Source organism: Rhinoderma darwinii, chromosome 5, assembly GCF_050947455.1.
Source record: "Rhinoderma darwinii isolate aRhiDar2 chromosome 5, aRhiDar2.hap1, whole genome shotgun sequence".
NCBI lineage: Eukaryota > Metazoa > Chordata > Amphibia > Anura > Rhinodermatidae > Rhinoderma > Rhinoderma darwinii.
Genome location: NC_134691.1, coordinates 329,201,256 through 329,223,643, shown reverse-complemented (window position 1 = coordinate 329,223,643; position 22,388 = coordinate 329,201,256). Strand labels below are relative to the sequence as shown.

At 43.8% G+C, this 22,388-nt stretch overlaps 1 protein-coding gene across 1 annotated transcript in view; it reads right to left on the bottom strand.

The window, feature by feature from the left end:
* Positions 1 to 742: 742 nt before the first annotated feature.
* The window catches only part of HEPACAM2 (HEPACAM family member 2), a 97,687-nt gene continuing 76,041 nt past the window's right edge, over positions 743 to 22,388 (bottom strand). Inside the window, exons 6-10 of the mRNA XM_075827719.1 lie at positions 21,549 to 21,576; positions 21,429 to 21,466; positions 18,906 to 18,979; positions 14,597 to 14,700; positions 743 to 5,596 (exon numbers count right to left, since the gene is read on the bottom strand). Coding sequence (XP_075683834.1) covers positions 5,593 to 5,596; positions 14,597 to 14,700; positions 18,906 to 18,979; positions 21,429 to 21,466; positions 21,549 to 21,576 — 248 coding nt within the window. The 3' untranslated portion in view covers positions 743 to 5,592. The remainder of the gene's footprint in view (positions 5,597 to 14,596; positions 14,701 to 18,905; positions 18,980 to 21,428; positions 21,467 to 21,548; positions 21,577 to 22,388) is intronic.

Here is a 22,388-nt window from a genome sequence, read left to right as displayed (position 1 = left end):
TAGATAGATAGATAGATAGATAGATAGATAGATAGATAGATAGATAGATAGATAGATAGATAGATAGATAGATAGATAGATAGATAGATAGATAGATAATATCCAAAAAAGAGGCAGCACTCCGCAGAAAATATAATAAAGGGTGTATTTATTGCCCCCTGTGCGTGCAACGTTTCAGCTCTATCCTCTAGAGCCTTTCTCAAGCCTTGAGAAAGGCTCTAGAGGATAGAGCTGAAACGTTGCACGCACAGGGGGCAATAAATACACCCTTTATTATATTTTCTGCGGAGTGCTGCCTCTTTTTTGGATATTATTGGAATTAGAACGTGGTCTGTTCTTGAGGATCTGCACCCATCGTATACTGGTGCTGCTGGATATATTTGTTTCACTAGATAGATAGATAGATAGATAGATAGATAGATAGATAGATAGATAGATAGATAGATAGATAGATAGATAGATAGATAGATAGATAGATAGATAGATAGATAGATAGATAGATAGAGGACTGATAGCTGTATACATTGATCTCTCAACTGTGGCATAACAGACAGATATAACAGATTTCCACAATAAGCTGCTCACAGTATAAACATTGGGGACAGCTCAGTAGATGCCAGTATAAAGTTGTATTATACAATGCCATAATATAACATTTGTAATATATTTTATACTTTTGTCAAACTTTTTTACCAAGGAAACCAGTAGTTGTTATATAAAGAAATTTTTATTGTTAATAAACAGTGAGCCTACAACACAGATCTCTAAAAACAACAGCAGAATAACACAAGAAGCACTCCGAGACGCCAACCACATGTAATAACATAAAAAAATGGATCTGTGTACAGTATGTACAGACAGTTTATAGGACTGCGTAGGTTTATTTATCTGTATTACAAAATATTTACAAAAAAAATAGCAACTTTCTTATATAACTGTACATTGTGTTTTATAACATTGATATTCTCTCAGTATCTCATTATATTCTGATATAAATATATGGCAAATATGACACCATTTACCTGGCACCAGTGTAGCATTTGCCAAGCTTTTTCTTTTCTTTGCCAAACTAATACAGTAAATGTAACGCTCATATTATGTTATAATATAGTCCCTGTTACTATTCAGTCCTCGAGCGCTAATCTTAAAGGGGTTGTCCACGGAAGGAAAACTTATGACCTATCCACAGGATAGGTCATCAGTATATGATCGATGGGGGTCCAACACCCGGACCACGCACTGATCAGCTGCTCCGGGCACCGGATGTCCATGCCGGAAGCAGATGGCTCGGGTCACGGAATAGCGGCCGCTATGCAATGTACGGAACTATCTGCTTCCATCTCCGAATACTACATACCCTGTATAACATCCGGCACCTGGAAGCAGCTGATCAGTGCGGGGTCCAGGTGTCGGACCTTCACAGATCATATACTATTGACCTATCTTGTGGATAAGTCATCAGTTGTCCGTGCGTGGACAACCCCTTTAAGGATCAAAGCTGTTGGGTAAGGGGATTGTTTGTTAACAGCTTGGTCCTAGGGATCGTCACTTGGGTAGCAAATTATAGGACTATATACAAGCTCGTATGGCCAGGGCTGTCTCCTGATATATACTTTGCAATACAAGAGGTTGTCTGAGATCAGAATTGCATTAATGGGGCTCTATTCATTTTAAAGGCAGTGGGGGGGATTTATCAACCTTTTTACGCTAGTTTGCTGGCATAAAAAAGCCGCAAAAGGCCCCAAAAGTCGCAATTGGCATTGCAAGAGGAGGTGTAGCTTCGCAAAAGGGGCTGGGGTCACAATGGCCCAACAAGAAGACTGGCGTAAATTATAGTGGAAATCTATGCCAGCCCAACTCCCTTCTGGATCCCATTAGGCCCTCCCAGTATGCCGGAGCACATACAAGGCCCTGACGCTGCCCGGTGCCAGGACCTTGTATGAGCCGCGGCATGCTGAGGACCCTAAAGAGAAAAAAGGCGCGGTGAGGTGAGTATAATTATTTTCTATTTAATGTCCGTGGAGTGGGGATGGATCTTAATAAATTTGTTGCATCTTACTCCAGCGGAGCACATAGCTAAGACTGGCGTATGAAACACCAGTCTTAGGCCTCATGCACACGACCGTAGCCATATGCACGGCCGTGATTTTCGTGTCGGCCGGCCACGTTGTGACAGCCACGAGCCGCCCGCAAATCGCGGGCCGTGCACATGGCCGCGTCCATTATTTTCAATGAGCCCGGACCTCAGAACACGGCCGTAATAAGACATGTCCGTTCTTTCTGCGGTGCGGGCTCCTGGGCCATGCACGGTCCGTGAAAACCACGGTCGTGTGCATGGCCCCATAGGAATGAAGGGTGCCGCAATTCTTCCGTGGATTTTTGGGGGAATTGCGGCCGCAAAAGCACGTTCGTGTGCATGAGGCCTAAGTAAATCTGCCCCATTGTCTGAGATTAGAAAGAAGGATCTGTTTTTTTTGTTTGTTTTCCAGACAGCCCAACTCTTGTTCATACACTGTGCCTGTTATTGCAACATCTAAGTGAGTGTGGCTGAGCTGCAGTACCAGACTCCGCCCATACACAAGAGTGGCGCTGTTTTGGAAAAACAAAAGATTAGGCAAATCCTTTTTACTAATCTTTTTCTAATCTCTTTTTACTAAACCCCATTAATAATTGTAATCCTAAAGCTACCAGGCAGTTTGGATAATGCTTACTACTATTTATGACACAATGAAAAGTAAAACATGCCCCTATGAACATTGCAGCCGGCATTGATTTTGGTGCAGTGCTAATCCATGCAAACACTTCATGCTGATGCAGGGACTATGGGCTCATTAGATTTACATTAGATATAGATGTATAGGTGGTAAAGCATAGATGCACTTGCAAATACACTTTTCTCTCATCTAACAATAGTAAATGCCTGGTTTTGGTAATGTGTATAGGGCTTTGTAGCATCCCTCCAGGGAAAAATAAAAACTTCCCAGTGCACTGATCCTCATGTACAGCACCTTTGAGCCTTTCACGTCACAGCTCAGCCGTTGGTGCTGCAGACCTTTCCTTCTTCCCTTTACACTAACAGGAAGTTATCATTGTCTGCCATGTTACAGATATAGTGGAGCTGAACCCCGGTCACCGGTCACTGTTTCTGCAAGCAAATTATCTCTACAGACAGCTTGTAATTCCCCGCTTGGGTAATATATTCAAGTTATGTAATTTCTTCCAATATCAGACCTGCAGCTGACATTGGCAGGGAGGAATTAAAGGGCTGCAGTAATTCACATTTCTTTGTAGTCTGTCCCATTTTTTTAAATTTCTAGATTACAAATTTTAATTGACACTTCGAGGTGCACATCCTTAGAGGTTTCTGATTGGCTTGCTGGAGGTACAATTTAAAGTCAATGTCCACCAATAAACATCAATTTACAGTTTACACATAAAATAAATCTACATAAACATTTAAGTCAATGTGTACAAACATTATATTATCCTGTACTGATCCAGAGTTACATAATGTATTATACTCCAGAGCTGCACTCACTATTCTGCTGGTGGAGTCACTGTGTACATACATTACATTACTGATCCTGTACTGATCCTGAGTTACATCCTGTATTATACTCCAGAGCTGCACTCACTATTCTGCTGGTGGAGTCACTGTGTACATACATTACATTACTGATCCTGTACTGATCCTGAGTTACATCCTGTATTATACTCCAGAGCTGCGCTCACTATTCTGCTGGTGGAGTCACTGTGTACATACATTACATTACTTATCCTGTACTGATCCTGAGTTACATCCTGTATTATACTCCAGAGCTGCACTCACTATTCTGCTGGTGGAGTCACTGTGTACATATATTACATTACTTATCCTGTACTGATACTGAGTTACATCCTGAATTATACTCCAGAGCTGCACTCACTATTCTGCTGGTGGAGTCACTGTATACATACATTACATTACTGATCCTGTACTGATGCTGAGTTACATCCTGTATTATACTCCAGAGCAGCACTCACTATTCTGCTGGTGTAGTCACTGTGTACATACATTACTGATCCTGTACTGATGCTGAGTTACATCCTGTATTATACTCCAGAGCTGCACCCACTATTCTGCAGGCTTCAGAGCGGAAATCTTCCAGCATTCTTTTCTGATGTAGGTACAGAGATGGGTCTGTAATTTTCAGTCTAGGGAGTGCAGTCTTTACACCAGACAGTACAGTAATATGATGTAAGAAAAAATAACTGTCAATTGCATTGTAGGAGTTTAGCTAAGCTGTAAGGGGTGTGTCTGACAACAAGCTTGTTGACTGTTTCCATTATGAGTATCTGGAGTATAATACAGACTGTAAATCAGGATCAGTACAAATTGTATTAGCCAAGATATTCAACTTTTGGTGTAGATTATATCAATATATAAACTGTAAAATGATGCTTGTAGGTGGACTTACATTTTCCAGTTTTATTCATCTAAATTATATAAGGCCTCATGTATGAATACTACTGCAGACAACGTCTGGAGGTGTTGCCCATAGCAACCAATCAGATTTCAGCTTTCATTATTTCAAAGCGGGTCTGAAAATGAAAGCAGTGATTAGATTGGTTGCCGTGGGCAACATCACCAGTTCTTCTCTACACACTTTTATACATGAGGCCCATGTACTGGGCTTTCAAATTGGACTGCAAAAGGAGTTTATGTTATCTTACATTAAAGGCATATTCCCAGAGTGCGCAGGATAGGTGATAATTTTCAGATCGCTAAGGGCCCCACCACTGGGACCCCCACTGATTGCGAGAACGGGGGTCCCAAAACCCTTTTCCTCGTCACTGTAGTCAAAATTGAATGGTGCAGCAGTCAAGCATGTGCGCTGCCGCTCCATTCAAAATCTATGGAACTGGCGGCTGTTTCCGTCAGCCCCATAGACATTGAACGCAGTGGCAGGCAAATGCTTGATTGCCGCTCCATTTAAGCTCCTCCTTACTGCGCAGGTAGCAGTGAGGAGGAATACGGTGTTCAGGACCTCCGTCTCTATGGAGACAGACAACCAACAAAACTCGTGTAGTCTGATTCTGCAGTCATAAAATTATGACTCTGGCCCCTTCTTTTTTGTAACCTACCAAATGTATGTGAAGAAGAAGTAGGGGGCAGTTAGGAAGTACGACTGCAGGATCAGACTACACAGGGGTTTTTGTTGTCTGTTACCATAGAGACGCATAGTCTGCATAGGAGCTGTAGGGCCAAACGACATTTTTTATTAAAACTACAGTATTTGCAAAAGTTTCTCCATTTTTCATCAGAGATGCTTTGGAACAGTAATAAAAATGGTTGCTGAGGTGGAGTTTCCCTTTATCTGTGGTTTGAATAAATAGAAAATGTTAGAAAAACAGGCCACACCATGCAGAGACCAGGTCCACCGAGGCCACCATTATATAGGCCTTCAAAAATATCCTGAGGAAATGATCACGACCGCTGACAGGGAAACATCAACGTGGCAGCTACTGGCAGGGGGCGAGGTATTCAGATGAAGTCGTCATTTCTGTAGAAAATGACAATCTAGAACATTGTTTCCCAGGATTCCACGTTCTTTATCTGAAAAAGGAAAATGTATGGGAAGTATTTAACATCTCATCGGACCATAAGCCCAGTCATAGATCTTAGAGGGGAGATCCAGCCGCATGATCTTCTGATATGTCAGATACACCACGAATTTCCAGGATAAAAGGGACTTTATGGAGAATTTTATGGACCACTTTGACACGGCTCATAGTTTCTGTTATGGAAATCTAATACAACATACTGATCAAGATGAATAGATCTTTTCTTATAACGTTGTGTTGGATTTCCAGTAAAAGAAATCTCTGAATATTGCCAAAAGGGGTTGTCCTCTGTATAAAGACCTATAGTAGTGGAAATCAGTGGCGGTCTGGAATCATAAACTTCCTAAATGTTATTCATACATTTTATCTATCTATCTATCTATCTATCTATCTATCTATCTATCTATCTATCTATCTATCTATCTATCTATCTATCTATCTATCTATCTATCTATCTATCTATCTATCTATCTATCTATCTATCTATCTATCTATCTATCTATCTCATATCTATCTATCTATCTATCTCATATCTATCTATCTATCTCATATCTATCTATCTATCTCATATCTATCTATCTCATATCTATCTATTTATCTCATATCTATCTATTTATCTCATATCTATCTATCTCATATCCTATCTATCTATCTATCTATCTATCTATCAAATTCAAAGAAGCTTTATTGGCAGGACCAAATACATATTAGCATTGCCAAAGCAAGTAAGAAGTAAGGGAATGAGGGGTAGGGACTTAGGGCTTGGGGGATAGGGACACATTTAGGGTCGGGGTTATACAAGTCCATGGCATATCATGTCTCTCTCAGTCTATGGCATGCAGTGACATATTGTGCCGCTGTGCCCACTGTGGTTTCCTCTTCACCCAGCAGGATGTAGAGTTTCTCTTCCTCTTCCATGGAGCTGAAGTCCGGTAAGAGATCAGAGAGTCTCCTGAAGTGAGTGTCCCTTACTGCTGAGTATTTGGAGCAGTGTAGCAGGAAGTGGGCCTCATCCTCCACGGCCTCCTGGTCGCACTGTTGGCACAGTCGGCTCTCCCTGGGCTTGTAGGTCTGTCTGTGGCGCCCGGATTCGATGAGCAGGTTGTGGGCGCTCAGTCTGTAGCGGCTCAGGATCTGTCTGTCTCTGGGGTTTGGCAGTTTCTCCAGATATGGCGCCAGTTTATATTCCCGCTGTAGACTCCGGTATATTGTCAGTTTCTGGGATGTCTTTATGTCGTTCCTCCAGTCACTGATATACTCCTCTTGGTTCTCGTTTATTGTCTTCTTGATTTCGGCTTTTGTGAGGCCGCGCTGAGTGACATTTTCTTCAGGCCGGGTCAGGGTGAGATGTTCTGCGGGGCCTGGTTTACCTGGGACCCCTTGGTGTAGCAGGGCTTTATGGTGATAGGAACTTTGCCTGCTGCTGTGTAGATGGGCCCAGAATGATAGCTATCTATCTATCTATCTATCTATCTATCTAATATCTATCTATCTATCTCATATCTATCTATCTCTCTATCTCATATCTATCTATCTATCTATCTATCTATCTATCTATCTATCTCATATCTATCTATCTATCTATCTCATATCTATCTATCTATCTATCTATCTCATATCTATCTATCTATCTCATATCTATCTATCTATCTATCTCATATCTATCTATCTATCTATCTATCTATCTCATATCTATCTATCTATCTCATATCTATCTATCTATCTCATATCTATCTATCTATCTATCTATCTATCTATCTATCTATCTATCTATCTATCTATCTATCTATCTATCTATCTATCTATCTATCTAATATCTATCTATCTATCTCATATCTATCTATCTATCTATCTATCTATCTATCTGTCTGTCTGTCTGTCTGTCTGTCTGTCTGTCTGTCTGTCTGTCTGTCTGTCTGTCTATCTATCTATCTATCTATCTATCTATCTATCTATCTATCTATCTCATATCTATCTATCTCATATCAATTCAATTCAAAGAAGCTTTATTGGCAGGACCAAATACATATTAGCATTGCCAAAGCAAGTAAGAAGTAAGGGAATGAGGGATAGGGACTGAGGGCTTGGGGATAGGGACATATCTAGGGTCGGGGTTATACAAGTCCATGGCATATCATGTCTCTCTCAGTTTATGGCATGCAGTGACATATTGTGCCGCTGTGCCCACTGTGGTTTCCTCTTCACCCAGCAGGATGTAGAGTTTCTCTTCCTCTTCCATGGAGCTGAAGTCCGGTAAGAGATCAGAGAGTCTCCTGAAGTGAGTGTCCCTTACTGCTGAGTATTTGGAGCAGTGTAGCAGGAAGTGGGCCTCATCCTCCACGGCCTCCTGGTCGCACTGTTGGCACAGTCGGCTCTCCCTGGGCTTGTAGGTCTGTCTGTGGCGCCCGGATTCGATGAGCAGGTTGTGGGCGCTCAGTCTGTAGCGGCTCAGGATCTGTCTGTCTCTGTGGTTTGGCAGTTTCTCCAGATATGGCGCCAGTTTATATTCCCGCTGTAGACTCCGGTATATTGTCAGTTTCTGGGATGTCTTTATGTCGTTCCTCCAGTCACTGATATATTCCTCTTGGCCTTTGTTTATTGTCTTCTTGATTTCGGCTTTTGTGAGGCCGCGCTGAGTGACATTTTCTTCAGGCCGGGTGAGGGTGAGATGTTCTGGGGGGCCTGGTTTACCTGGGACCCCTTGGTGTAACAGGGCTTTATGGTGGTAGGAACTTTGCCTGCTGCTGTGTAAATGGGCCCAGAATGATAGCGCCCTCTTCTGGATTGTGAGGTGTAGTGGGAATCTGCCCAGTTCTGCCCGACAGGCACTATTTGAGGTGCTCCGATGGACTTGGAGAAGGTGTTTGCAGAATTCTAGGTGGAAGATTTCTGTTGGGCTGGAATCCCACCTTGACCAGTCTGGGTATGTGTCCGGACCCCAGACTTCACTGGCATACAGGAGGATTGGGGAGATGATGGAGTCAAAGATTTTCAGCCAGACCGTCACTGGTGGTTTGAGATGATAGAGTTTTCTTCTGATGGCATAGAAGGTTTTGCACGCCTTGTCTTTCAGAATCTCTATGGCTTGTTTAAAGCTTCCTGATTGGTTGATTTCTAGGCCCAGGTAAGTGTACCTGTCGGTCGCTGTGATTGTGGCGTTATTTAGTGTGAAGGTCGGGTGCTTGGGGGATTTTGAGTTTCTCTTCTGGAACACCATGATGTTGGTTTTCTTTGCATTGATGGGTAGTGCCCACGTGGAGCTGAATTTTTCTAGGATTTGCAGGTTGTCTTGGAGACTTTTCTCGGTTGGTGATAGTAACATAAGGTCATCTGCATACAACAGGAATTTCACCTGGGTGTCATGGAGGGCGAGACCTGGTGCTGAGGAGGATTCCAGAGCTGTGGCCAGTTCATTGATGTAGATGTTGAAGAGCGTTGGACTGAGGCTGCAGCCTTGTCTGACTCCTCGGCTCTGCTGGAAATCAGCCGTTCTTCTCCCGTTCACCTTCACGCTGCATCTGTTCTCTGTGTAGGAGCTTCTGATGACGTCATAGGTTTTACCTCCTATTCCGCTCTCCAGCAGTTTCAGGAATAGGCCCGGGTGCCACACTGAGTCAAAGGCCTTCTTAAAGTCCACAAAACAGGCGTAAATCTTCCCATGCTTTGTATTGTGGACGTGGCTCTTGATGAGGCTGCGCAGGGTGTAGATGTGGTCAGTGGTGCGGTGGTTTGGCATGAACCCAGCTTGGCTTTGGTGGAGGACATTGTGCTGGGTGAGGAAGCTGAGGATTCTCTTATTCAGGATGCTGCTGAACAGTTTCCCCAGGTTGCTGCTGACACATATCCCTCGGTAGTTGGCCGGGTCGTACCTGTCCCCACTCTTGTGGATTGGTGTTATAAGGCCTTGGTTCCAGATTTGCGGGAAGTAGCCGGCACTCAGCACTATATTAAATAGTTTGACTATTGCGGCCTGTATTTCTGGCGGGCTGTGTTTTATCATTTCTGGTGAGATTCTGTCTAGGCCGCTGGATTTTTTACACCTTATGTCTGAGGTTCTCTCTGTTACTTCTTGCAGTGTTATTGGTGCGTCCAGGGGGTTTTGAGAATCTTTAAGTGTTTCCTCCATCGCCTTCAATTTTGATATTATTCGTTTTTGTTCTTGGCTTTGTTCTTCTTTCGGGATATCTTTGTAGAGGTCCCTGAAATATTGGAGCCAGATGTTGCCATTTTGAATATGAAGGTTGTTTTTCTTGCAATTTTTGCCCATGTGTTTCCATAATTCCCAGAACGAGTTGTCATGGAGGGCGTCTTGGAGTTGGGTAAGTTTGGTGGAGATATGCCTTTGTTTTTTCTTTCGGAGGATGGTCTTGTATTGCCTCTGTATGTTGCTGTAGGCCTCCTTCAGACCGGTGTTGTTTGGGTCTCGGTGCTTCTTATTTGAGGCATTTCTTAGGGTCTTCCGTACTTCTTTGCACTCACGGTCAAACCAACCGTTAGGATGTATTTCTTGTGGCCTCTTGTAGTCACATCTTTTCAGGTCAGACTTCTCTGCCATGGTATAAAATATATTATTGAGGTCATTTACGGCCTGATTGACCCCTCCTGGGCTTGTCTCATACACCTTGTTGTAGAGGTTGTGAAGCATCTCCTGCACTTCTGGTCTGTTCATTGTCTCTTTATATTTTATAGTTGACGTTTTGGACCATTTATAAGATGGGGGCAGGTTGAAGAGGCCGCTTTGATGTGGTTTTTGTGCAGATGGTTTGGTTGTGGATTTGATGTATAGAAGTAATTGGTTGTGATCTGACAGGTGCGTTTGTGGAGTGACTATGAGTGCGCCAATGTTTGCGGGGTCCATGTCCGTGATGGCATAGTCTACTACACTGCTGCCTACATGGGAGTTTAGTGTATACCTTCCTAAAGAGTCTCCCTTGGTGCGGCCATTCAGTATGTGGAGTCCTAAGCTTCGACATAGATTCAGTAGTTTTTTCCCGCTTTTGTTGACGGTGCTGTCATAGCTGTTTCTCTCTTTCTGTAGGGAGTTATGACAGTCGGCCTCTGCTCCAACGATATCTATCTATCTATCTATCTATCTATCTATCTATCTATCTATCTATCTATCTATCTATCTATCTATCTCATATCTATCTATCTATCTATCTATCTATCTATCTATCTATCTATCTATCTATCTATCTATCTATCTATCTATCTATCTATCTATCTATCTATCTATCTATCTATCTATCTATCTATCTATCTCTCACATCTATCTATCTATCTATCTATCCATCCATCCATCCATCCATCCATCTCATATCTATGTTTCTATCATCTATCGAAGATCTATGTCCCTTTATATCTATACTTCCATCTATCTATCTGGATTCCTTGCGACTATGGTGGTGCAATTGCGGCAACTTGCAGGTCAGAAAGCGACCACGTTGACTTTCATTACCTACAATGTAGGCATGGCGACACAGTGAACTTTGGATGCGCGATCTGTGTTGCGGCCAACATGTGTGTGACATGTAGAAATGAGCTCAGAAAACTATTATCTTTGCTTTTTTGGTTAGTTAGACCTCTGTGTTGCCTTATTTCCTACCACTAGAGGTCCGTTTTGTTATAATATTGTTTTCTTGGGTTTTTCTGCATACAGTATATTTATTTTAGTCATTAAAGGGGTATTCCCATCTTAGACATTTATGGCATATCCAAAGGATATGAAATAAATGTCTGATAGCTGTGGGATCCCCCGACCCTGTCCTGCCTGTTGGAGCGGCCGCTAGTCACGGCATCCAGGCAGATAATCAGTGGAGAGGCGGCTGGGATTACGGAAACAGCTGAGCTCACTGTGCTATGTTGTTTCCGTTACTCCAATAACTCATATTCCTAGTGGTTTGGATGGTGCATGGGTTAATAGAGAAATAGTCGTTATGAACTTAGATGTGATCGATAACTGCTGTCACTGAACCCGTCAGTCCCGTGGATACAGGTCTCAGCGCTAGATACAGCTGCTCTGTATACAGGATACAAAGCAGCTGTATCTTAAAAAGTAAAAATTATTTTTAATAAAATGTAATTGAAAAAAAAATCCTTTTTAAAGGTGTACATAGCCTTTAAAGGGTAACTAAACGTTCAACGAACTTCTGACATGTCATAGTGACATGTCAGAAGTTTTGATTGGTGGGGGTCCGAGCACTGGGACCCCCACCAATCGATAAAACGAAGCGGCAGAAGTGCTTGGATGAGCCCTGAGACGCTTGCTTATTGTTCGTATTTTTACGGAAATCAATGTCGCGGTTTACGGACTCAATAGATAGTCTGTAAACCCGTACTCCGATACATCGGCTTTCCAAAAAAATACGCACAGAAACAGAGCGGCTCAGCACTCACCCGAGTGCTTCTGCCGCTTAGGCCGGATTCACACGAGCGTGTGTGCTTTGCGCACGCAAAAAACGCGGCGTTTTGCATGCGCAAAAGGCACTTAGCAGCTCCGTGTGTCATCACCATATGATGAGCGGCTGAGTGCTATTCGCGCAGCCGCCATCATTATGACACTCCGTTTGGATGTTTGTAAACAGAAAAGCACGTGGTGCTTTTCTGTTTTCATTCATCCTTTTGACTGCTGTTGCGCGAATCACGCAGTTCGCACGGAAGTGCTTCCGTGTGACATGCGTGGTTTTCACGCACCCATTGACTTCAACGGACATGTCGTGACTTTTTCGCCGCGGACTCACGCGGCGTAAAAATCACGCACATGTCTGCACGGCCCCATAGACTAATATAGGTCCGTGCGACGCGCGTGAAAATCACGCGCGTTGCACTGACGTATATTCCGTTCGTCTGAATAAGCCCTGAGTTTGAGTTATTGGTGGGGGTCTCAGTGAAAAACTGAGGCAGCCTATAAGTGCTCGTGCAAACGACCAAGATCGGGCCGTGAAATACGGTCCAAGTGTCGGCTGGATTTCCCGGCCCGACCACGGTACAGGTGAACGGAACTCATGGCCTCATAGACATTTTATGACGCTAGGAGTCTCTGTCTAACTACTTAATGACGTAGTCAGCACCGGCCACAGCATCTAAGTGGTAAAAAATCTGGGATCAGAGATATTTTCGATCCCGATCGTTAGCGCATGGTGTTGGCTGTATAAGTCCAGGGCTACACTCTTTCACTGTGACCAGGGTCGTACGGCCAAAGATCGCTGTGTCGCACTGTTTGCATCGCAGGCATTGAAAGTGAATGTGGTCGCTTTGCGACCCGAAAGTTGTCACAACCTCGACACTACTATCGCACGAAATCCAAATCGGTAACGAAAGCTCTAGACTAATACAGCCATCACTGGGACATACTGTTACATCGGTTATCAGGAACGACCCGCTTACCTAATGTAATAGTATGTCAGATGTACGGAAGTGGTGGATATATAGCCATTTTGCAGAGTATACTCCTTTAGGGTAAGTTCACACGTAGCATAAATACTGCAGATTTTCTACAACGGATTTCGTTGTGGAAAATTCGCAGCGTAATACAGTAGCAGCAGAGTGGATGAGATTGAAGCAAATCTCATCCACACGCTGCGTAAATGATCAGTGGAAAAAATGCTCAGAAATTGATCCGTATGTCAATTGTATTTGCGTAATCGCTGCGATTTTTGCAGTGGAAAAGCTGCGATTCTGCTGCAAAAATCACAACTCAGGAAAAAAAAATCCTATACTTACCCAGAATTCTGTGCTTTTTTGTCCAGGCCAGCCTCCTGGGATAATGTTTCAGCCCATGTGACCGCTGCAGCCAATCACAGGCTGCAGCGGTCACATGGTATGAAACGTCACTCCAGGGCTGCAGAACGTCATGACGTCGGAGGAACGCTTCGCCATGGTAAGTATATCTATTTTTCTTTCAGTGCAGAATTTCCGCGGTGGACATTCCAGCCAATAAACTGCACAATTTGGTGCAGTTTTTCGTCCGGAAATACCCTGCGGCGACCAGGGAGGATACACTGTGTCCTTTTTTTACGTAGCATATTCACCCTGTGTGAACATACCCTTACCCTTGCACTGTGAATTGGCCAGAGCGCTGACATATCACTTTTCACGCTTCTTGTAATGTTACCGGTTTTAGGGAAAGGTAATTATCTGACCCTAATCAAGTAACCAAATAATGTCCCTGTGACAGATCCGCTTTGACTAAATCTACACGATATAGAATACCCTCTTTTGTTGCTGATAACAAAGGGACAGGTTATTTACCTGACGTTATTTATTTGCCCGGCTAAGCTGTACGATATTTACTCAGTTACTGCAAATAGTCCATGACGATTGTAACAGTATAAAATTAGAGCGAAGTTTTACAGTGCCGAACCCTCACTTGTAAATTAGGCAACTGCATGTACAGCAATTCCCTTACATTCTAATATTCCCTGAATCAGTCCCTCTTCTAATTTTTTTCTATTTAATTGGTGGCTGCTTTTTAACTCCACAGCTATGATCAGTGACTGCAGCTTAGCTGATGCTCTGTTGTCCCCCATGCTTTACACTGCAGCTCTGTTCACATTGGCTGGTGCCCTGTTGTCCCCCATGCTTTACACTGCAGCTCTGTTAACATTGGCTGCTGTCAGTGTATGAGATGATTTCCCATATTAAGGTGCTCTCTCCCCTCCCTGGAGGTCCACTTTTATATAAGCAATGTTTTAGTACCGTAACAGCCATGGAGTACAGCGCAGGACCCCCAGACATAGCTGCACCTCCTATGCATGAGATGATTCCATATTTTATATCTTTCCTCCTATATAATACATGTGACCTGTACCCAGGGGCATAACTATAGGTGGTGCAATTGCACTCTGGCCCCAGAACCAGCGGTGGTCCAAAAGGTCCCTCTGCCCCATATGAGGAGACCAGTAATAAACTGATGAATGATAGTTGGAGGGTCTTGTTAAAGATCTTGTATTGGGGTTCGGGAGCTTGTACCCACAGATAATGCAGCACTTACGGTTGTGAATCATTTTGCACCGGCTCCGGGACAAACTGTATAACTTCATAGACGGTGCCATTTGTATCCTGGACTTGCAGAGAATTGGAGGCAGGAGGTATTACCTGTAATACAATGGGTTAATATAAATATGGCTGCATTAGTGGTGTCAGATTATTCAGTATACTGGGAAAGGCTACACAATTCAATTAGCTTTCTGCTACATGTCTTATATTCCACTCACATTCAGAGCTGCATTCAAAATTCTGCTAGTTGCTTGCTAGCTCTCAGACTGCAAAACCTCACATTTTCCTGCTTTCCCTTACTGGTCTGTGCAGAGCATACCCTGCTGTGATGCATTGTGGAAGATATAGCGTTAACAACAATAGTTTTATGTAGAAAAGATTTTCCCAAAATGCAATGTGTTAAAGGATCTTTGTTGTGTCAATATAATACTGATGGACTCTTAGTGGCAGTCAGCAGAATTCTGAACGCAGCTCTGGAGGTAAATTAAACTCGCTGATCAGTAATAAGTTCAGTGTTACGATGCTGGGCCCCCCAGCAATCACCGTAATCTATGGGGAATCCCAGCAGGTGTTCAGTTATTCTGCAGCGCCACCACAGGCGAAATAAAGCATTACACAGTTGACAATGGAATTACTGGACTGCCCATGTGATTCACCAACATGCTAGGTCTTACAGAGCGAGAGATGCACTTTATAGCCGCTCTGCCCCCTGGCTATTAGAATTAATACCCTATAAATGTATTTAAAAATTGGATTTTCAATCTAGACAAGGTCATAAAGGAAGGGCATTGATGCTATCCCAGGACCCTGATTCTCATTTAGCACCATCCAGGGGGGCATTAGGATATATACAGCGGAAGTCAGGAGGGAAAGTGTGGAACAGGTTATAAAGAGGGGGGGCAGCCCCCTTCAACAGCCCATCAGACCCCCCACGACGCAATCGCAGGGTGCCAAGGGTTGTCATAACGAAGGACCCCTGGTCTGCCATCTTTGTGCTCCTATTAACAGAGGCCTGTGAAAATCACAATATACTTCAATACATTAGTAATTCAGTATATTGTACAAGCGATCCAGCGATTGCTGCTTCAAGTCCCCTAGGGGGACATATAAAAAAAGTTAAATAAAGATTTTTTTTATACAAAAAAAAATGAATAAAAGTTATTTCATTTTCCCCCAAAAAGCAATGTAAAAAATAAATAAATAACTTAAAATGCCCAAATATTACAATATAACATTATTTAACCCACACGGTGAATGCAGTAAAAAAAAAAAATAATCATTTTAAAACGCCAGAATTGCTGTTTTTTGGTCACCTGATCTTTCACGAAAAATGGAATCAAAAGAGATCAAAAAGTCTTAAGAACCCCAAAATGGTACAAATAGACACGGAGGCCTCCTGCATACGACCATTTTTGATGGCATCCGAGTGGCACCCGATCGTCTTCACGGACCCATTCACTTTGACGGGTGAATCGGGTCCGTGAAAAATGATCCGAGTCTCCGATCCGAGGAAAGCTAGAACATGTCCTATCTTGCCTCGAATCACTGACGGGACTCGGACGGCGCACACGGTCGTGTGCATGAGTCGTAAAGCTCGCTCCGCAAACAATTTGTCCTCGTACCACTCAATCAATAGAAAAATAAGGAAGTTATGGCTCTCAGAAAATGGTGACACAAAACACTCATAGCGACGGAAAAATAAAAAAGTTAAGGCTTTTGGAAGGTAGGGATGAAAAAGCGAAAATGAAAAAGATGAAAAATGGTTACTGTTGGAAGGGGTTAAAGGGGTCATCTGGTTAAGAAAGCCCCTCTCTATATGGCTTTTAGGGTATATAGTAATTGAGGGGGGTTTTCCATCAGGACTCCCCTCTCTGTCACAGCATAGGGCATTTATTTCAGTGGGTGCCATGATCAGCTTGTTGTTGGGGCTGAACCTTATAAAATGTTTGGGGGTCTGTGTATTCTGAAATGACACGGGGTATCTGACATCACTGACAATTTAAGTTGATGTATATTTAAGATGTTATCTGCTAAATAGCTACGATTTTAAACTTTGACCCGCAGGATGACGTCACTGGGGTACATTGACCCCGGTCACATTGGCGTTTTAAAAATTTTTTTTTTTTAACAATGGGATATATTTAAGTATTGCTGTCTGTACGGATATTTAGTATGGCCTGATGAAGATGCCGGTACGGCATTGAAACGCGTAGCCTGGATTACAATAAATAGTTATCTATTATCTGCATTCCTTATAACCAAGTAGCAGCGCCGCTTATGATCCACTTTTTTTCGCATTCATATTTTATCACTGACAATTTGAATTGATTAATGGAGCAACCAGCAGGGGGCGCACTACGACATACAGGGTACAGTTCAGTAGAGAAGGAGCTTCATCTATTTTATTAAAACTGTCATAAAAATGATTGTAATAAATTTATTAAGTGCGTAATAAAAGACGAATTCAGCTGCAGCCCCCTCATCTCCAATATATAAATATCTCACTGTGTTAAGTATCACAGATTCAGAGAGAACGTCAGCCATATGTCCGTTGCTTGTGTGTGAAGTTTTCCAGACAGTGGTAGAGCAGATGTAGGTGTGATAATAATAATATATGCAGGTAAGCTTTGTAGGAGTTTTGGCCCCAAATACAATTTCTATTTTCCTGCTGCTTTCTTTCACAGTCATTGAGTGAAGTGATAAAATTTTGTTTACCTGCAGCCGCCACTAGGGGGAGCTCACTGCATACAGATTTATAGATCTGCAACTGTACGCATCCAAGTGCAGTAAGCTCCCTATATATATATACTAGTCCTTCTCAATGAATTAGAATATCATCAAAAAGTAAATTTATTTCAGTAATTCAATTAAAAAAGTGAAATTCATATATTCTATAGATTCATTACACACAGAGTGATCTATTTCCAGCATTATGGTAACAGTTCATGAAAACCCAAAATGTAGTGTCTCAGAAAATTAGAATATTATATAAGCCCAATTTCAAAAATAATTTTTAATACCAAAATGTTGGCCTACTGAGAAGTCTGTCTGAGTATCTGCCCTCAATACTTGGTCGGGGCTCAGACTCCGCATGAATTACTGCATCGCCCCCACGCCACGCCGCATTGGTCGGGGTGTTATCAATGCGGCGTGGCGTGGGGGCGATCAGCCTGTGGCACTGCTGAGGTGTTATCAATACGGCGTGGCATGGGGGCGATCAGCCTGTGGCACTGCTGAGGTGTTATCAATGCGGCGTGGCATGGAGGCGATCAGCCTGTGGCACTGGTGAGGTGTTATCAATGTGGCGTGGCATGGAGGTGATCAGCCTGTGGCATCGCTGAGGTGTTATCGCTGTGGCATGGAGGCGATCAGCCTGTGGCACTGGTGAGGTGTTATCAATGCGGCGTGGCATGGTGGTGATCAGCCTGTGGCACTGCTGAGGTGTTATCAATGCAGCGTGGCATGGGGCGATCAGCCTGTGGCACTGCTGAGGTGTTATAGAAGCCCAGGTCGCTTTGATAGTGGCCTTCAGCTCGTCTGCATTGTTGTGTCTGGAGTCTCATCTTTCTCTTGACAATACCCTATAGATTCTCTATGAGGTTTAGGCCAGGCGAGTTTGCTGGCCAATCAGGCGCAGTGATACTGTGGTTATTACACCAGGAATTGGCACTTTTGGCAGTGTGGGCAGGTGCCAAGTCCTGCTGGAAAATTAAATCAGCGTCTCCATAAAGCTTGTCAGCAGAGGGAAGCATGAAGTGCTGGGAAATGTCCTGCTAGACGCTGCGCTGACTGTGGACTTGATATAAAACAGGAGTCGGTGCTCTGTTTTTCTGATACATAGCTCCAAATTCCCTGCTTCCCTTCACACAACCATAGAGTTATATAATACAATTCGGTCTGCCTGCATTCACCACTAGGGGGAGCTCCCTGCATAGTTATGTATACAGAGGGAGCTTTATAAACTTGTATCTGCCACTCCACTGTGAGATCCTTTTAGAATAGGGCATAAGGGTGAAATTGTATACATTGACCAGTAGGTGCTGATCAGCAGCCGCTATATGGTGTGCCGTGTATGCTGATAGATATATGGGGATAGACCTATCAGCACAGACTCATATGACCACCTAGGACTCCTGAGGAAGTTACATTAACACCACCATCATACTTGTGCATATTTCATTGCTTTTGTTGGGGGAAACATAGGTCGGACATGTTGGATTTATCGGTCTAATCCTATTGTTTCTCCCGAGATAAGCAGCGCCCAATCAGCTGCACAGAAACTTTAAAATCCCTTATAAACGCACCCGATGTGGAGCTGTAGAATCTGGTAAAGACACAAACTCGTATATCCCAAAATCATTAATGGCATCTTCATGTCCTGCAGAAACAGAAAAGAGAATTATACAATCACTGAATGAAGTGTGAATATATCTATATACACATTGTATCTTATATCTGGCTAATGTTCTAGTATTTCTGCTCCACTTGGGCACCGCTATCATCAATCACTCCAGCTTAGTTGTATAGTCTAACAACAGTCGGAGCAAATCTTCTGACTGTCTCATTATAGACTAACGCTGCTGCTCAGACCTTTCCTCTTGCTTTACACTGCAGCACTGCGTCTTCCAATTGCAGAGATACAATCTTGTTTTTGGAGCTGATTATGTAGTAATAAGATCTTTATCTGCCCCTTTTAGGTAGCTGTATTGAAACTCCATTTGTTTTTTTGTTACTATTTTATTATGTTTCCTTTTGACCCCACAAAGACGCGGCCTATTTTGGGCCTTCAGGAAAGTAATGTTTTTTAAAGATTTTATTGACGCCTTCCAAGAGCTATAACTTTTTAGTTATTCCATCCACAAAGCTGTAAGAGGGCTTGTTTTGTTTTTTTGCAAGACGAGCTGTCATTTTTATTGGCACCATTTTGGGATATATATATAATTTCATGGTTAACTTTTTGGCTTTTTTTTTTTTTTCATTTTTGTTTTTTTTTTCTATGCCATGCAACATATGGTATAAATAATATGTTATCTTTATTCTAAGGGTTGGTACGATTACTGCGATACCACGTTGTGCGCCACATTTATTAACTGTTTTAAACAGGGTTTTTTTTACATGCTCGACAAGGGGCGTCATTTATGTGGTAAAGGGGCATGGTCTGGGGAAAAGAGGGCGTGGTTTCAAATGTGACACCCTTAGGCATCATTTACACGAGCGTAATATACGCGCGTGCTTTTCACGCGTGTCGTACGCACCTATATTAGGCTATGGGGCAGTGCAGACAGTGCGTGAGTTTTGCGCAGCGCGAGTGCGTTGCGTAAAACTCACGACATGTCCTTTCTTTGTGCGCTGTTCGCGCATCACGCACCCATTGAAGTCAATGGGTGCGTGAAAACCACGCATGCTGCACGGAAGCACTTCCGTGCGAACTGCGTGGTTTGCGCAAGAGCTGTCAAACTCTGAATGCAAACAGAAAAGCACCACGTGCTTTTCTGTTTACAAACATCCAAACGGAGTGTCATAATGATGGCGGCTGCGAGAAAATCGCGCATCATACACTGATGACACACACAGCTGTTAAGTGCCTTTTGCGCACGCAAAACGCAGCGTTTTTTGCGTGCGCAAAACGCACACGCTTGTGTAAATCAGGCCTAAAACGTGCCAAAATTTTGGCACAAAAAACTGGCGTAAACTAAGTTAACTAACAGATGGTATAAGTAAGAGAAAAGTGTCTAGCATGTCTAACTAGATGCGCCACATGTATCATACAGCGTGCGCAACTTTGATCAATTTAGCTCATTTTCTTACTGCCTTGTCTAAGTTCACAACGTCTAGAACTAAACCTGCCCCATTATATTTTAATAAAAAATAGTCTTTTGGTTTGTTTAGGTGGCATGTATAATGCTTGATCGTGCCGCATGGCGCCAATGGGCTGACAGAGGGACCCACCTACCTCTGTGAAATAACTTAGATGCCGCAACATTTAAGGGGTTGGACTAACAGGATCGTAGTTATTTCCGATCCCGTCACAGAGCAGGAACCAGCCCCAGCTCGTGACTGATATATATGTCATATAATGTGAAGGGGTTAAACATATTCCAGTAGACAGTGGTCTAACTTTATATGGGTTGTCCGGGCACGGACAACTGATGGCCTATCCACAGGATAGGTCATCATTATATGATTGGTGGGTGTCCTACACCCAAGCCCTACGCCGATCAGCTGCTCCGGATGCCCCTGGGCGCCGGATTCTATGCGGTGTATGCAGAGTCTGGAGCCGGAAGCAGATGGCTCCGTACGCTGCATGGCGGCCGTGCTGCAGAACTGAAGCTCTGCTTCTATTCCCTTGAATACTACAGTACTGCAGCTCGGCCGCTATTCTGGACCAGAGCCATCGGCTTCTGGCATGGACATCCGGTGCCTGGAGGCAGCCGGAGCAGCTGATCAGTGTGGGGTCCGGGTGTCAGACCCCGACCGATAATCACTGATGACCTATTCGTGCCTGGACAACCCCTGGACCTAGGCCCCAAAGCAAAATCTGTAACAGGGCCCCCCACCTACCATATGCCATTTATAATACTGGTGTCTCCTTTGTGGCAGAGGGGCTAATGGTCCCCTCACACATCGTGGCCCGACTGCTACCTCTACATCAACTATAGCAACCCCCCGGCCAGTAGATACAACTGTTGAGGAAATGACGCATCTCCTTTCATACGAGTAAAAAAAACAAGACTAATCCATGATGTTCGCAGACTTCTGAACTTACTGACTAGAGTAACAATAGCACCTTTCATTGCCCAGCAGTCCTTAAGAGGAAATGGCTTTACCTGAATATATTGGCGTCCTTCTGTATTCTGTTGAAGGTCTGTAACAAGGAAAACAGAATGTTTATTGTTCAATAATACCCAAAATACAAAAAACACATTCAGAAGAAAATCGTGCTTTACCTCCGGGGCTGGAGCTTCCACTGGATGGCTGAAATAGAAAGAAGAGGCTTAGAACGTAATCAGCTTCAGTTAGTATAAAAATTGTATGTGTCTTTAAAAGGGGGTCTCTGTTTTGGACAATCTCTACTTTTTAGGCCTCATTCACACTGCAGGGTTTCCCGGCCGGGTGACCCGGCTGCATTAGGAATAATAGACCCCTAATGGGGCTATTCACACGACCGATTTTTTGACGGCCGGAAAAACCGGCCGTCAAAAAGTAGGACATGCTCTATCTTCACCCCGGGTACCCGGTCGCCCGGCTCCCATAGAAGTCTATGGGGCTGGGTAATACACGGCCATCACCGGGATGTGTCCCGAGTGATGGCCGGGTTTTCCGGCGCTTGCGCTCTATCTCCTCCTCCTCACAGCGCAGAGTGCATGTGAGGAGGAGTAGTTGATGCCATTCTGACGAATGGCATCGCTGTACAAGGTGTGGCAGGGCCGGGGTGTACAGCAGGTGGAAGGGAGCGCTGCGCTGGCTCCCTTCCCCTGCTTGAAAAGCACCCTGGCCCGGCGACACCTTCGATGGCGCCGCTAGCAGCTGCGGCTGCTACTACTGCAGCGACGCCACTATAGCAGAGCAGGAAGGTATCTCCCCGCTCTGCTATGTGCTAGCCGCACTTTAGCTCCTTGAAGGAGCGGAATCCCCGTGTTTTCGGGGATTCCGCTCCTGGACAGAGCGCTTGATGTCTCTGTCCATATCTGGGCAGTGACATCAGGGGAAACTCCTGAAGCGGAATCCCCGAACACATGGGGATTCCCCTTCAGGAGTTGCCGCTGATGTCACTGTCCGGATCTGCC